Below are 16851 nucleotides of genomic sequence, written 5' to 3'. Positions count from 1 at the left end.
AGTCTTATCTACCGATAATAGTATATTAACTAAAGTTTTGCTAGATCCTCTATTATAGTATCCTTAAAAGAAGATATATAAATAATCTATTTCGTTAATCTATAGACTACTATTAAGATATTATTATATCCGTATTAGTCTTTCGGTAGATATATAAAGTCTATAGAGATATACTACTAGGATCGATCTAGTATTAGTAGTAGGTTTAGAAGTCCCGGAGTCTTTATTCGCTAGATTTTAGTATACTTATAAGTTATATAGTTATCCGAAAACCGAATAATATTCTAATAGAGAGTCTCCTACTAAAAATAGTTAGCTAAGAACTTCTAAAGTTTCTTAGTACTCGGGTATACTAATAATAGTTAATTATAAGCTTTAGAGATTAACCGGGTTTATAACTATCTATATATAGGGATTATAAGCTTCTTATTATAGATTAGTATCTCTTTCTATAGATCGAATTTACTTAAGGAGTTCTCCTATTCTTTCTCCTAATACTATACTTCTAGCTCTAGATTATCCCGGTTTATAAGAAGTAACTATTTAATTAAGTTACTACTAATATAGAGTTAGTAGATTTAAATAGTCTTCTTTTACTTATTTATAATCTAAGAATCTAAGTATAATTTAGATAGTAGTATCTAGCTCTCTAGTTTATCTTACTTCTCGATCTAGAAGCGAGATAATATATCTATAAGGATATTCTATTAACTAGGATAGTAATAGATTATAAAATAGTACTAGGAAAGCTTTAGTCCCTAGTATACTTATTAAGTATTTAGGAGTTTTAATAATATAAAGTATTCTACACGACGGCTAGCGGGGCGCCGGAAACCGCGCCCGTTGGCTCCCTTTTCTGCGCCGCCCGACCGCCTGCCTGGCTGCGGCCTCCCCCTGCCCCTTCCGGTCTGGCGTCCCGCTGCGGGGCCCTGATCGGGCTTAGCGTCGCAGGCGCCGCTTTTACCATACTGACTTTCCACTGTCCTTCTATAAAAACACCGCTCGTCCTCTATCGATTCATCGACGCACTTTCTCTTCTGCTTCTAACTCTCTCGATACCCCCTTCTCTTTTCGCCCCCGCCGACCCCTGTGTATTAGCCCGTACAGTCCTATTTTTTTTGCGCCCCGCGAGATGACCTCGCACATCGGATTTTGTCGAATATACCGCTCGACCCGCCGCCGCTCATCCCGTCTCCGTCCGCGTTAAATACGATGCTATCTAGTCGGTTAGGGGGTTAAAGAGCTAAGAATATTCTGTCTACTACCACTCTCCGTGAGCCTATACCCGGTATCTACTCTTTATGTGATTAGTTATTAATCATAGTACAGAGCGACTAAGGATACCTTCTGTCTTCTAAGCCTGTGTCGCCGTAAATTCCCGTCCTTTATCGCGTCCCTCGCGATTATAGGAGTATCTCGGACGGTTTCGCTACTAGACCCGTTATTCCGTATAGCTCTTACCCATGTTATATCGCATAGCTTAGTTGATTTACCTGCACCTACTTATTCCCGTGCCTAGTAGAAGCCTATCGTCGCTATAATCGATCTAATAAGTCCCGCCGTAATTTATCTAGTTATCTTCGACAGCTTAGCTCGGTGCCGTAAACTAATAGCGAAATTCCCGCGTCTATAATTAACTCTAGTGCTGACGAACGTAGCCCGGACGGCGGATAAGTATTTCCGTTCGTAAGGGTAGCGTGATATAGTAGTCTTAAGGCTATACTCTTGGTAGTGAGACTAGGAGCGGTATGTTTGCGTATTTTAAGGCGCTCCGTATTGGATTATAGGAGAGGAGGGTTATACCTTACCCGGTAGGAGAGTTGCGTCCTCTCGCAAGACTGATCTCGTGGGTATAAAGGATACTAGGAGTTCTACTATAATCCTACTTTGGTACTCTAAACCCTATTCCACGTTCTTCTCTCCCCTTTCTCCCTATGCCCCTATTCTATATTAGTTCCAGTTTCGTTTCCTCTTCTAGTATCCCCTTTTCCAAATTCTCCCTAGACCCGAAGACCTTTTAAATTACCTTAGTATATACACTATATTAAGTACTACTTATCGCTTGGAATCCTTCCGTCCTTAGAAGCTGTCCTAAGAGAAAGAGCAGCCTTTGCGAGATCGCATCGGTATTTATCGGTACCTAAGCCCGGTCTCTATCTCTACGACGCCTTCCTCCTCTAATCTTAGTAATCCCGTTTTATAGAGGCTAGATTTATACGCTCTAGGATCTAAGTAGTATCCCCTGCCTATTTACCTACCGGCAGAAGTTTGTTTTAATAGCGATTCCTAGCTGAACGCTTAAATCACTCGACACGGGCCGGAGATATTAGAGCGACTATCTCTAATGAATCCTAACTGCGAGGCCTTTGATTTTGAGAACTCTCTGTACCCTAACGATCCTCTAAACCCTAGTAACGATGATAGTGTAATGATATTCGAGCAAATCGTCCCAGATTTTAAGCACTAACCCCTTAGCTTTTACTTAAGTGGCTAGGACCTCGTTTTCACTCCTGATTAGTAGTCTTAATATAGGTTTCTTGAAAGCTCTATAGAGACCGGAGACTTTCCCGAACGTCCGATAATTAACCCGGTAATCCTAGACGATAATCATTACCGCGATGTTGAGCCGGCCTAAGTAACAGGAACTCCTCCTACTGCTATAGCCCTGCTACGCAGAGTCCTAGTTGAACACTCTCGCCCTCTAGCTCGAGACACCCTTTACCATAATAGATAACAGACTCCTAAAAGGCCCGTGAAAACCGGTCGGCTGCCTACCAAAATCAGCAAAGTCTTAGTTATTATCGAAAATCGCCCAAAAAATGGGAGTGGCCGGGCCATTCCGGAACTCGGTAGCAAGAATGTTTCATTTCCTAGCCTTCGTGCTCAATTCTCCGCCCTTTCGGTCGAGGAAAGACTGCAGTTCTTGTCCTGGCTGTTCGAGGGTGCCTTATCTCATTGCCTCCATACGCCTCCGAGAAAGGATAAAGTCCTGACATCCCGAGCTCAATACGCAGGCGAAGGAGCCAAAAAGACCCATTCTCCTTCCTCGAGAAAAGGGTTGTCGTGGTCCGAAGAAGAGGTTGGCCTACTAGTGAAGCTCAGGGAGGAAGAAAACCTGGCTTGGTCGGAGGTGACGGAACGGTTCGGTCAGGAATTCCCTGGAAGGACTCAAGGCTCCATACAAGTGTACTGGAGCACAAAGCTTAGGAAACGAAGATCGTCCCTAGCGGAAGATGTATAGCGTTAATAATATCGATCTTCTTATGTAACTTTGGAATGTGTACGTTGCGTGTCTCTATTTCTTAGATCGGAGAATATGGTAACCCTTGCTTGAAGATTGTTTCGATTCTTCACCGTGTTGTCGTTGTTACCTACTAGAAAGACATGGGAGGGTGGAAAAGAGTTACAAGTGTACAGTCACGGACTCGTCCTGATGCTCTCATGAAAAGTCGTGCATAGTTTACGGTCTCGAGAAGTGGGAATTTTCTCACCAATAGCCTTCTGCCATTCTACGCACATTTTGGAAGTCCAGACAGCGCCGCGCACTTCCTCCCCATTCACTGTCTATCCAGATGTATTAACCTAGCATTTGCACAAGGTAACTGACTGCGTCTTGATCTGTTGGCAAATTTTGCACCTGCAAGAGCAACCATGATATCTCTCCGGCAGCTCCTGAGTGGAGTGTAGCAACCAGCCGACAAAGAGTTGTGGGAGATTTCAACAGCCCGGCGGTATACTCTCTATACTCTCTGCGTCGGCGATCGCCGGTTTGGTCATATAGACACTGGTGGGGTGCAGTTTGGCATTTTGTGCATGGTGTCGTTTCAGAGCACTATGGCCGGGATATGATGTTAGCGCTACCGTCAAGCCTGTGAGTAGGGTTTCGGGAGTTAGACCTTGATCTGCCTTGTCTCCAGCGACAGTGACTTTACCCAGCTGGCCGCTCGTATCCGCGAATCTGGATTATTTGTGTACCGAATTGGGGAACGTCAGACGCCTAAGCCGTTCGTCGCTGCTTGCGACAAATTTATTTACACAGAAAACCTTGTGCGCCTAGAGGAGCTTTGACCGCACGCAAAAAACCTACTGAAACCGAGAACCACTCGCTAGCTGTGCAGGCCCAGGAAGATCGCCAGTTAGCAAGTCGGCTACGCGCAACTGTAGAGACAGTTTCTGACCACGATGGATGGGCTGGGCTCAGTAAAGTCGGTCAGCTCCTCACAACACAATATCCCGACTTTGACTCTCGTACCTTCGCATACTCTAAATCGCCGCCTCGTCTTGGTTCAAGACTGCCCGCCGGTGTCCTCGGGACAGCTTACCCAAGGAGATCTGCGTGCGTGATAAGCAGCGGAAGCGCAAGAGTTTTTGCTGAGTAGGTCCGAGCATATATATACTTAAAAGTTGCTCTTGAGTTGAGTCAATGGCGCGTTTGGTGGCTTTTTATTGAACAAACCGTTGTTAAGTATGCTGTATAGGTCGCGAAGGGTGCTGGGATTGTTTTTTCGATCTATGGTTCCTGTAGCTACCCTACTATGAATGGCTGTTATATCACTCCGCTTGCCCTTGTTAAGCCTGTGTGTGACCCTCGAGGAGAACCTGGCATGTCGGATTGTGAGGATGCTTCATCATGTAAAATTCAAAAATCTTCCATTTCAGGGCATCGTTACTCCGCATATAACCTGAAGGCTCGACCAGTGTTCCAGGTCGGGCTGATGTGGGTGTCATCATTTTCCGCAACGTGCTTAGAATAAGCGCCAGGCAGTGATCTAGCCTACTGTGATAATACCATGGTCCTCATGCCAGCCAGATCTACTGTCATCGAGGGTACTCCACTCTAGACAAGTAGTATAGCGGGTCATACTCTGTAAAATGTTTCGTCAAATCTCTCATGGGGTTGGCAGGAAATTACGGAGGTATGGGCCAAGCTTTTGCCCCGCGAATAGTCAATGACTACCCGTGGCACTGACCACCCAACCCCTACCGGGATTGGGTGGTCCAACTTCCAATGCAAAAAAATTTCCAATGCAAAAAATCCCCCCATTTACCACTTTCGCACCCAATTTATCCGCCACCACCATGAGCAATCCGTATACAGAAGAAGAGGATCGAATTAGCAAGGCTTTAGAGGCCTACGAAAGCGGTAAAAATCACAATCTTTCTGCTTTAGCGCGCGAATATGGTGTATCCTACTAGCGCCTTCGCCGCAGGTCTCAAGGGCTACCGTCGAAGATTGGCAACCAGAATCGCCCACGCCTGCTTACTGAGGCCTAGGAGAGTGCAATTGTACGCACTATTGATAACCTTAGCACCCTCAATATCAAGCTGAATGGTAGAGATATCGAGGATCTTGCAAATCTACTGCTTTGGCGGCAGTACGAAAGGGATCATCCTAATGCGACCGTGCCAAAAACCTCAGCAATCCTCCCACGGCTCGCCAACGCTGAAAATAGACCCCCCGGGCTAAAGCTAGTCAATCACTAGTGGGCTTATTCGTTTATTAAGCGGATTGACCCTAATCTTCTACTAATTGCCGATGAGCAGATTAAATCGGAGAGAGCGAAGGTGTCTGCTGCTATGATGCAGCACTGGTTTGACGGCTTAGAACCGGTGATTAAACAGATTAAGCACGGCAATATCTACAATTTCGATGAAACTGGCTTTATACTAGGGCAGTAGCCCTCTCGTACTCGATTAATTAGGCGTAAGAGGGCTCGCGTAGAGGTTGATGAGCGAGAGAGCCTTACCGCGATCGAATATATCTCCGCTGACGGCTTCGTATTACCACCTTTCTTTATCTTTCGAGGTAGCGTACTACTTAAGAGATAGTTCGACGAGTCGCTAGATCCGGATTAGGTCGTATTAGTAGCTAAAACTAGCTACGTGAATTCAGATCTTGCATTTAAATAGCTTTAACATTTCGATAAACACACTATAAATCGCGGTGAAAAGAGTAAGTAATATGCATTCTCTGTACTTTTTAAAGTAATATTATACTAATAAAGGACTATTAATCAGACGAGCTACGCTTATTACTCTTCGATAGATATACTACGCACTTAACTACCGAATTCCTTAAGTACTGCGGGTAAGCTAAAATTCTCCCCTTCTACTTTATTTCGTACGCCACGTATCTCGTCTAGCCTCTAGATAGTGATACGTTCCTCACGTATAAGACTAAATTTAGAAGCTGGAATCGTATGGTATCTCAATAGGGTAGAGATCCGACCGATAAAGCAGTATTCCTGCGAGGGATTCGTGAAATTCGTAATAAGGTATTTACATCAAAAATTATTCGTGGAAGCTTTAGAAAGCGAGGGATTTACCTATTCAATCCTGATTTAGTGGTAAAACTACTTACTGAGCGAGAGGAGAGGGAATTCGTACTACTTACGGGCTTCGATGAAATTTTTAGTGATGATGCGCGCGGGATTAAGCCGTAGCCTCCGCAGGGTGATCGGGTTATCTCACCTGTTCTATTATTAAGCTTAATTGAGGAACCGGAAACCCTAAGAAGTATTAAAAAAAGCTGGTAGAAGCTACGAAAGGCTATCGAAAGCCTACTAGATCGACCTGGCAGAGTTGAGAAGGTGGAACGGCGATGGATACGCTTAGAAACGAAGACCGTCACTAAATTCGAAGAGGTTATTATTAAGGATAATCTCCTTGCTAAGTCCACTAAGGTCCGTAGCGAGTACATATATACTAATCGCACTAAGCGGCAGATTACTAAGGTCAAGGTGCTCACTACTAAGGATGCTAATGCGCGCATTGCCTAGCGTACTAAAAAGGAGAATCAGCAGTGGGTGTAGCGGGTGCGCAGGGAGAATACGAAGAAGCTTGCTGAAGAAGAGGCTACAGCAGCGAAATTGGCCGAATTGAGGAGAAAAGCCCTTGCTAGCAGTGATATTGATCGTATGTTTGAGCCCTTTGATATTTTTTTTGAAGATAGAGAAGGGGATAGCTCACTAAGGGTGTAAATAATTGGTGTATGGGGGGATTAGCTCTCCAGGCGCGCGAATAGTATACGCGATATTCGCGCGCCAAAGCAAAAGTTTCTGATTTTCATTACTTTCGTAGGCCTCTAAAGCCTTGCTAATTCGATCCTCTTCTTCTGTATATGGATTGCTCATGGTGGTGGCGGATAAATTGGGTGCGAAAGTGGTAAATGGGGGGATTTTTTGCATTGGAAAATTTTTTGCATTGGAAGTTGGACCACCCAATCCCGGTAGGGGTTGGGTGGTCAGTGCCACGGGTATTCGCGATCGCCGAGGTAGCGCGCGCCAGAAATCGGACGCTCGGACAACTTTTTTCTGTGGCAGATGAGCAAAAATTCCCTCCACTGGGGGGTTCTCATTTAGGTATCAATGGACATCACGTCAATGTAACCGCCCAGGAGTTTGCTGGCTTGCATTTGTTTCACTTCGATAGCGCATAAGATCCTGGTGTCGGCGCTTTGTGAAACAGCTTCCTTGGTTACCATCCACCTGTGAATTGTACGCATCGTGGCGGCTAGGGGTATGCGCTGTGGGGTCGGGCGAATCGCTGAGGGGTCTCAAAATGGGCTGGCGCCTGATGCATTGGCCATTCCCCAAGCTGACTGCCATTCGTGGTTTTGGAATGTCCGCATAAAATGATACGGGTAGACGCCCAGTAATCCGATCTCGATGCGTGCTCCCGCAGAGATTCCATTAATAGAGTTCCACGGAGCTTGTTGACTTTCAAGTCACAAACGCTCGTATCAACGCCATGGGACACCCTGGGCTGCGAAGCGCGTATGAAAGATCAATATAGATACAGTACGTCGCGAAACCGGTGCAACCAGCTCCACTCTCCGATTAACTTTCCTGCCCCTTACGCCAAGACACACTAGTCTGTATTTAGAGTTCTTCCGGGAGTTGCGTATGTATTCCTTCGTGGGAGTTGTTACACACACAGCAGCTTTTACTAGCCGCACAGCAATTATGTAATATTCCGCATCACATAATCAATTTCGCCAAGGATCCTTACCATACATTACCACGCCATCCCTACTAACTCCCCACTATAAGCAACCACGAAGGCTCATCAAGAAAGCACCTTTATAGTGCTCAAATTATAGAGAAATCTATTATATGAACTATTCCTGTATGGTGTAATTTAGTATATGAATAATGTGCAACTGACCTACCAAATTAATCAGAGATTACTCAGAAGATATCGTGATTTTAGAGTAGTAGTTAATAGTTGCGAATTGGAAAGTAAGGTAGTTGCTGCGGTAATGTATGGTAAGGATTCTTGGCGAAATTGATTATGTGATGCGGAATATTACATAATTGCTGTGCGGCTAGTAAAAGCTGCTGTGTGTGTAACAATTCCCTTCCTTCGTACGTAGGTTACATAATAATTTCAGGCATGTATTCACTTGTAAATTCAATACATCGGACACCACTATGCCCCTCTCCTCCCGAAGCAAGTTTCCTCGGGAGGCACTATTTCATAATCAATCACTAGTGGTCCAACCAACGATGGCTCCATACTCCTTCAAAGCATGGGCTTATCTATGACATGATCCATAGTAGCCAACTATCTATAACTGAGATGGCACAGGCCGCTGGTTGCAACAAGAGCACCGTCTCGAGAATCTCGTCCAATATAAGAATGATTGGTAGCGTCAAATCACCGAATGGGTTAGCAGACTGGAGAAGAGTGGATGGAAAAAGCACGAAATACATAAGCAAAGCCTCCTTATCCTTCCCCCCACGTACACCGATATCACCAGGTATGTATTCCGCATCGATATCTCTTCGCACCTAAAGCATATAACTGGCCACTTCGTGGTCTCCTGTGTGCGGGTGTTATCTTCACCCTATGACGGTCAGTGTGCGACGACCGTTCTGGCCCTTTTTTGTCGTGTTTTGCTTTCTGCCATTTCAACCACTCGGCGATATGCCAATACGGCCGGCTTAGTTAGCTTTGTTAGCGATGTCCAACATCTTCCTCGAACCTAGGCTAGCTGTCCAACGGGTAGAAGGGACCGCATCTAAATGTTTGGGACCAGTCGGTTTCCGGGTACAGCAGTGCTGGGTCCGCCCAGTCGGAGCGGAGCTCCGTCTCAAAGTCGAGTTTGAAGGGATATTCGTGCGTGAAGATGTTGGTGCTAAACTCGACGGTGTTAAAGTGCGTGTCCGTGAGTGTAGCTACCGAGTCGATAGGAAGTGCAGGACTAAGGCTAAGACAAGAGCTGGTGCAGCTGTTGTCGCCGCTGTTCAGGTTGTCTGCCGAGATTGTGTTCTTATTGATGCGGATTCTCCCAAAGTAGGGGATGGCTACGGCGTAGTCGTCGTCGGCAACGTAGGCGCCGTGCCGTGCCGCGTTGACCAGATCGAGGATGCGAGCGGCCTGCGTGGCGACGACACAGTCCATGATGGCGACAGTACGCCGCAGACAGAGGGACACGTCTCCGACGAGCGCCCAGTCCTGCTCTTTGGTGAGTGGTGTAGCCCTCGCGGGGGATATTAGGTGTCCTATGATAAGAACCATGGCTGCGCTAAAGGCTTGGAAGTCCATTAGCTCACATAGGTCTGCACCGGCGCCCGGCCACGTCCTAAAATCGGTGTATGCTCTCGTCGCGCCGCGCGCCGCCTCCATGGCACGGTCCCAGCTATGGAAGAACTTGGATTCGTCCGCCGACTTGAGCATGTACGGCAGGTGCACGAGCTTAAGGATCGTGAAGAAGATGAGCTTGCTGGCTTGCTGGTTCCAGCAGTCGGAGAGCGACATGTCCGGTGCCAGAGGGAGCCACTGTTCATCTGGGAAGAGGCGGTATACCTCTTCCATGTCCTGGTCGATCTGGACGGTTGTCGCATAGCTAACTGCAGAGTAGTGCGCCTGGTCGCGGTCGATAGCCTTCCCGCAGATGACTGCCAACGACCACATGATGCAGCTCATCAACGGGGCGGAAGGCGAGTCGGACGACGTTCCCGGGTGGTTTGCCGAGACGGACGTCGGCAGCCCTAGCATCAGGGCCAAGAGCCGTTCCGAGTGCCATGACGTGGACCACGCATGCGCGGCGCGCATGTTCAGCGTCTCCGCCTTGCCGGGGAGGCTGCAGCTCACGGCCGTGGTGATGGCTTGGCGACACCAGTACCACGCTTTTTGCGGCCGCCCCATATTGATGTACAACTTGTACAGCATGTTCATGCCCTCGACGCCATCGATGGTCCCACCGCACTCCGCGTCCAGCTGCAGCAGTGACTTTGCTATTTTTATGTACATGTCGACGAGATCGTCCTGAGCATAGGCAAGGCTCATAGTGGACAAGACGCTTCTAGGCGTCTGCTGCACGCAAAGCGCTACCCACAGAGCCGATCTTGCTATCAGACCTGGCTCTGTGGAGCTGGTGACTACTGTGACAAGGATCTGTCGCGCCAGCTGCCTATTTCCGGGTCCCAAAACGTCGGTTGCCAAGGGCTCTCCGTAGTGGTATGGCGGCCATATCGGCCAGTACTTCTCTGTGGCTTCCAGAATACGGTCAAGATCCTGCGTCGACGGGAGCAGCGAGACGAGACTATGTAGGCATTGAACCATGCTAGACGCAGTTAAGATGTCCAACGGCGGTGGTGTCGTAGACGCTGGCTCGTTGTCCTTGTCCAGTAGTGAGGCGCCCTTGAATAGAAGCATCAACGGCGAGTTGTCGACGGCCGGATACTTTGACGGCTCGACTCCACCGCGCGTTGCTGCCGGCACTGGCCTCCCGCCCACGGCAGATAGTGCGGTCGCCTGTGAGTGCGCGAGCGTCGTGGTGGAGGATAGGCCGCTGTAAGGATCTCGTCCACGCACAACAGGCGCATCGTCTCCAGCAAAGTCGGAGCGGGGGGCACCGTCGCATTCGGAGGAAGCTTGTGGACAATGGCCTCGAGGTCCCGTAAGCGCCGCTTCAGAGCGTCAACCCCGTCGCTGGGCACTTCACGGCCTCCGGTCTGCTGAGCGATGCAGTCGATCTCATGGGCCAGACATGCCTCGCAGGCGCTTTCGTCTGTCCGGAGGATGCAGCGGACTTTCCTTCGGCGGCACTCTATACAGCTTTTGGTGCCGAGCCGCATGCGCTTTCCGGGCGTCATAGTAATGTGCGTAGATAAGGGATAGGGAGCGTGGTCCCCCTGTGTATATCTTCCTTGATGCAAGCCCCGCGCCTTTATTACGTGGGTATCGAACCAGGTACGCTACCGCGGTCGCTTAAAGGTAGAACAGGGAGAGAGTAACGACCTGGATATTCTGCATGCGTTCGTGGGCTTGTGATTGTGCGAGACCTCGACGCAGCTGCGTATGTGGCAGGAAGGAGCGATCCGTTTTGGATTCGCTCGAGTTCGGGCGAGTCGGCCGAATTCGGGGGGGCATCGGTATCTAAGTCCCAAATTCAACGGCGACATTACAATTAACATAGCAGTGTTGCGGTCTGTCTCTCTACTTGAATGGAATACTCAAAGTCCCTATTTTCCGGGGCCGAAAGAATAGAAGTTTATCACATCCGCAGTATCATTCATAGATGTCCACTTCGTCCACAGGCTGCAGATTACGAGAAATCTTTTTTAAGTTGACACCTGAGCAGCTCTCAATCAAAAGTTCCCTTCACCCGGCGATACAAATGAATAATTTCGACCCATTAATAGCATAGTATACACCTGCTTCATGGTATAACACAGCTACCTTGACCTATACAGTATTTATCCACTCCAGCGCAGTCTCGGGCTCAAGTCTTTTGGTATAATCCGGATCAACAAAAGTCTTTCGCACAACACCTTTTCCATCCACCAACAATGACGCTGGTATGGGCAACTCGAAGGAATCATCGCCATTGCCCTCAATGAGATCGTGCCCCGCAGTCTTAAAGACCGGTCTCAAGGTCTCGGGCATCTTCCACACAATACCTAATTTCCGTGCATACTTGTTGCTCGTATCAGAAAGCACAGTAAATTTCAAACCTTGCTTCTCTGTCATGGACAGTGTCTTGGTGGGTAGCTCGGGCGTAATGGCCACGAGGGTGACGCCCTTAGCTTCGAACTCAGCTAGGTGCTTCTGGAGAGATGCGAGGTGCAGGTTGCAAAAGGGACACCACTCGCCACGGTAGAAGGTGATGAGGATAGGGCCATTGGCGAGGACAGTCTTGCTGGAGACAGTATTGCCAAGTGCGTCCGTCAAGATGAATTCCGGCAGGGCAGCACCAACTTGAATGGCGGTCCCTGGGTCCGTGGTTGCGTCAAAACTTATCCTACACGAATACGTAGATCAAAAAGGGGAAATGATACTAACCTGGATCATAAGAGGCCTTGATACTTGAGACTGATTCCCTGATGGGATCAACGATAGACTTTGGCGCATTGGCGTAGAAGTTGTCGCGCACGCCCGCTAGTTCGGTATTGAGACTCATTTGAGCTGAGCTCAAGAGTCTACTCGAGTGATAAGCGAAGCGTCAAGTATGGAAACTTAGGCTTCTTAATGGGTGGGCCCAAGTGCGAATACGCTACCTTTTTATATTTACTTGACCAGTGGATTTATATACAGTTCGTTCGATTTCGTTCGATTTCGTGCGATTTCGTGCGATTTCGTCCGACTGGATTTGAATTATTGATGCATTGTTATTCTCTACAGCAATGGGGTGCGACAAGGGCTTCGATCGATGACAGATTCGACCGAATTCATCCGAGGACAGCACGGAACTTTGTCGTCGTCATATACGGGAATTGTGCAATGCCAACTCGTATAAATAGCCTCTTGACGCATGCTATTAGATGAGCAAGCACGGAATTTGCACTAAGATAACGCTCGCCTGCACTTGATTACACCTCCTACCCAAACATTCGACAATGCCACATGACATGTCAGACCCTGTTTCACGATATGAGGGGTATGTTAAGGAACATAACTTCGTCTTCGTCGTCTGTACGTCTTGGTGGTCCTCCCCAGTAGGGACTCAAACTAAAATTATTTCCCAGATTACCGCGGGCACTGGTGTCCTTTCTGCATGTCTTATTTGAGAACCCTGCAATCAATTCTCCCTCACATCACTGCGGCCGGGGGTAAAGCCATTGCTGTTACTGCTGAGCCCGAGCAGCGCCTTGCAGACACGATCAACGCTACGGGCTACAGTGGTGACATAATCGTCGACACTAAGAACAAGATCGCAGCGGATCTAAAACAACGGATAAATTTCAATGTTGCCATCTCGTCGAAGTCAGGATACGAACATGGCATGGCACAACCGGCCATTCTAGTATTGAGAAACGACGGGACAGTGCTGTTCGATTGGGCTATTGTGCCTGGGGTGATGAATCTTGGTGGCGCTAAGGACCGCCCGGATTTAAATCAGGTCTGGGAGAATGTGCTGGCGCGGTTGAATGGACAGCCACTTGTGCACAAGAAATACACCTTGCAGTCATTTTGGAGTGTCGTGACGCAGAAGCTGTTCAGCTGAGCGAGGAAAGGCTGCTGCTGTTACGATTGAGGGCGTTCAAGTCCATTCGGAAGAGACGACCGTATTTAATGAAAGTAAATAATGGTATCAAGACTGGTAAAGGAATATTGATATTCCGGGGCTATTCCTAATGTGTTATAGTGTCACTTGGTGGTGGGCCTGGAGAAACACCAGAAGAGTGGAGGCGGTTGCACCGGTTTCGCAACGTACTGTAAAGGAAAGACTACTTGGTTCCTTCCAGGTCTCTTTCTCTCTTTTATCTTGATCATTATCCCTTCGCACTATTGTCTACTACAACTATACTTTCGTTAAGATACCCAGCTTGCTGGAAACTCCTTTTATGTCAGAAAATGTCCGCACCAAAAACTGCTAGGGAACGAGCGGCCTTGATCAAGAAGCAGCAGGAAGATGCTTTAGCTGCACTTCCTCTTAACGCACTGTTCATTGTTCTCTGGATCCGATCTGATCCACCCCGTCCGAATGATTTTCACTGGGGCTACTACTTCCATACGAACTCCCAAGGTGGTGTCAAATACCACATGAGAAATATCGGAGGTGGCTGGATGCCTGATCACGGTCCCACTGGGGGCGTCTTCAAGTCGAATTTCCTATGTGTCCTCATTCAAGTCGGAACCATCCCGGAGGCAGCACGCAACACACTCGATCAAACTATGCGATCCCACGATGGCGATGTTAACACGATACCTGGAGTAACTTGCCGAGTATGGGTCCTAACGATCTTTCGGAGGCTCATGCAGTACGGAATCGTCCGGTGCAGCGATATTGGTGGACTGGAAAGAGAATGCATGACGCTGGGAAATCAGTATAGTCCGGGTGCTGCTATCAATCAACAACCGCGGCCTGTTGTGAGATCCAGTCTTTGTCTTTAAAGACAGCCGCAGCACCTGCTGGACCACCGATCTCAATTTCAGGTGTGGCCAATCTCGTCCCTTTCTCCTGTTATCTGTCCTCCATGTATGTACATCAGATAATTTAAGCGTGGGAAGTGAATTAATGCTTTAAAGTTGAGACCAAGTTTTCGGACTTATCATGAAACTATCAGAAAGCTATGTATGAATCGACGGTCAAAGAGTTCAACGCAATATCACACTTCAACTCCCGCCTGTACTGATCACCTCCGATCCACGAGGCCACTTGAAACCACCAACTATTGGTTCCGTATCTCATCGCGGTAGTAAAATCCCAGTACTCAGGATACCACCCGGCCGATTCCCAGTCGAGAAAACCCGAAAGATGCCCGTCATCCCCAACAAGGATGTTGTGAGCTTTGAGGTCGCCATGGGTGAAAGTAATTCGGTGAGGGTAGTTGCGGATTTCATTGGCTTGTTCCAAAGCCTTGATGTATTCTGCGGTCGTATCAAAGCCGTGCCCCGAAGCTGTACTCAAGAGATAATCGTTGAATTCATTTTCGTCGGCAAATGGTCCCATGATGTGACCGGGTACACGCGGGCTTCGTATTGAAGTGCCAATGGCTGAGCATATCTCCGCAGAGTGGGGCGAAGTCCATCTGCGCATGGCAATGACGCATTCTCTCAGCTCGAAGAGCCATGGATCCTCAGATTCGACGAGTAAAGTGTCAGCAGAGTTCTCGAGGGGGGAGCCCGGCAGTCGTGTCATCAGTATTGAGAAATTGCGATTGTACGGCGCATTCGGGTGTTCTCCACAACAAAGGACCTTTGGGATCGGCATCCCGGCAGCCCGCGCCATGTGCATTGCGGCAGCCTCCTCCAAACTTGTTCGATCTGTCCACTTCAAGACAAGTCCAAAGGGCAATTGTATGATGTTGGCATCAAATTGTATGCCAAAACAGGCACAATACCATTCGGATATGTAGTATAGAGCTTCATGTACTATGCCCCATGCTCTTAGTCGCAGCTTTCCAGGTGAAGATGGCACCTTAGGAGTTGACTTGCAAATGGATGATCCCATCGGTCGAGGCCATGTGAAATCCGGTCGCAAGAACGAAGTGATCGCCGACATATGGGCCAGTAAAAATTCCGTGACAGTGTATGAGAGGATCAGGCAAGCCCTGCTTCTTGTTTGCAACTGTGAGGAAAGCGATTCCTTGCCGCATCATATTTGGTGTGTTTGGTGCTTGTGAAGTTTTGTTTATCAGGAGGTGCTGTTGTCATGTGACTACTAAAGCTCTTGGCGGCACAACCTACACCGCCTTCAGTGGGGTTGCGTTCAGTGCCCCTTTCCTTCACACTAACAACCCATTCTCCTGTCTATCAGCGTTAGACTTCTACCTCTTGCTTGACGGCATGGCCATGGCTGGGCACGAAAGAAACGACTTACCGACGGTTGCAGAGATCGAAGCGTCACCTGATGTGCTGAGTGTTCGGACAAATGCTGTCAAGGTTGTTCGAGTTCGGGAACGCTTCGCAGTCAAGATTGGCTATTCTATTCCACCACTGGAGGCAGAGAACATGATATTCGTTGCACACAACAGCAACGTTCCGGTACCGAAGGTTCATGATAACTTTGTCGATCCGGAAACTCAAAAGAGATACATCATTATGGATTATATCCCAGGCACGGACCTTGAGAAATTACTACCGTCGCTCACGACAATCGAAAAGAAGGCAATTAGCGCACGGATTAAATGCGCAGTTGATGAACTACGGCAGATCCCAGCTCAAGGGTATTTTGGAAACTTGGGATACCAGCCTTATTACGATGGTGTTCTCTCCTCACCAGATGACAATCCAACAATTTCGGGGCCATTCGAGGATCAAGAGCAAATGAATCAGGGTATCTTGACGAGGCTTGGCCAGAAGGAGTCGCCCCACTACATTCGTCTTTTGCGAGGAATGGTTGATCGGACCCTCAAAGACCACAAGATTGTGTTTACGCATGGAGATCTTCAACCAAAGAACATAATGGTTGAACGTAATGGACACCAAGAGGATGGAAGTGCAGACTTTAAAATCACATTGATTGATTGGAATCTTTCGGGCTGGTACCCAGAATTTTGGGATTTCTGCAATTCGACGCTTTATTGCCAGTTAAAGCATGATTGGTTAGAGCTCATCCCGGATATTTTCGACCAGTATCCTTTGGAATATTTGATGATGCAAGTTGTTTACTCCTCAGTGTTTTACTAGGAATTGGTCACCCCTTCTTCCGGATTCAAATCATGATTGTGCTCAATTTGCTATATAAATATTGTAAGGTACCAGGGGACTGATCGTCACCCGATACCTATGATTTTCGTTCCAATTCTCCTACGTCAGCGGAGCTGAGAACTTGAATCCCCCGTAAGCAGTTGTAGGGTATCGCTAAGCTGGAGAGTCCTCCAACGCCCTTTCGCTTCATCTCTTATTCCATGTTAGATAACGGCTTGGCAAACATTTCTTGCACTGGACTTACGCTAA

General features: G+C 47.9%; 6 protein-coding genes across 6 annotated transcripts; 3 read left to right on the top strand and 3 right to left on the bottom strand.

Annotated features, from left to right (window-relative positions):
- Window positions 1-8991: 8991 nt before the first annotated feature.
- Window positions 8992-11102, bottom strand: N7539_001449 (transcription factor; the record flags this gene model as incomplete). Its single annotated transcript, XM_056931052.1, has 2 exons — window positions 8992-10798; window positions 10822-11102. The coding sequence occupies 2 exons, from the start codon at window positions 11100-11102 to the stop codon at window positions 8992-8994; spliced, it is 2088 nt and encodes a 695-aa protein (XP_056793083.1).
- Window positions 11103-11694: 592 nt separating this feature from the next.
- N7539_001448 (peroxiredoxin-like family protein) lies at window positions 11695-12409 on the bottom strand (the record flags this gene model as incomplete). The annotated part of the gene is made up of 2 exons (XM_056931051.1): window positions 11695-12221; window positions 12292-12409. 2 exons carry the CDS (start codon window positions 12407-12409, stop codon window positions 11695-11697), a joined length of 645 nt encoding a protein of 214 aa, XP_056793082.1.
- A 436-nt stretch (window positions 12410-12845) lies between these two features.
- N7539_001447 (uncharacterized protein) lies at window positions 12846-13453 on the top strand (the record flags this gene model as incomplete). The annotated part of the gene is made up of 2 exons (XM_056931050.1): window positions 12846-12921; window positions 12975-13453. 2 exons carry the CDS (start codon window positions 12846-12848, stop codon window positions 13451-13453), a joined length of 555 nt encoding a protein of 184 aa, XP_056793081.1.
- Window positions 13454-13803: 350 nt separating this feature from the next.
- Window positions 13804-14343, top strand: N7539_001446 (uncharacterized protein; the record flags this gene model as incomplete). The annotated part of the gene is made up of 1 exon (XM_056931049.1): window positions 13804-14343. The coding sequence occupies one exon, from the start codon at window positions 13804-13806 to the stop codon at window positions 14341-14343; it is 540 nt and encodes a 179-aa protein (XP_056793080.1).
- Window positions 14344-14512: 169 nt separating this feature from the next.
- N7539_001445 (uncharacterized protein) lies at window positions 14513-15454 on the bottom strand (the record flags this gene model as incomplete). The annotated part of the gene is made up of 1 exon (XM_056931048.1): window positions 14513-15454. The coding sequence occupies one exon, from the start codon at window positions 15452-15454 to the stop codon at window positions 14513-14515; it is 942 nt and encodes a 313-aa protein (XP_056793079.1).
- A 284-nt stretch (window positions 15455-15738) lies between these two features.
- Window positions 15739-16581, top strand: N7539_001444 (aminoglycoside phosphotransferase family protein; the record flags this gene model as incomplete). Its single annotated transcript, XM_056931047.1, has 1 exon — window positions 15739-16581. One exon carries the CDS (start codon window positions 15739-15741, stop codon window positions 16579-16581), a length of 843 nt encoding a protein of 280 aa, XP_056793078.1.
- Between the last annotated feature and the right edge of the window lie 270 nt (window positions 16582-16851).

This window comes from Penicillium diatomitis (genome assembly GCF_028827545.1).
Source record: "Penicillium diatomitis strain IBT 30728 chromosome Unknown utg000002l_segment0_segment0, whole genome shotgun sequence".
NCBI lineage: Eukaryota > Fungi > Ascomycota > Eurotiomycetes > Eurotiales > Aspergillaceae > Penicillium > Penicillium diatomitis.
Note: the sequence above shows the minus strand (reverse complement) of the source record. Positions and strands in the feature narration are given on the sequence as shown.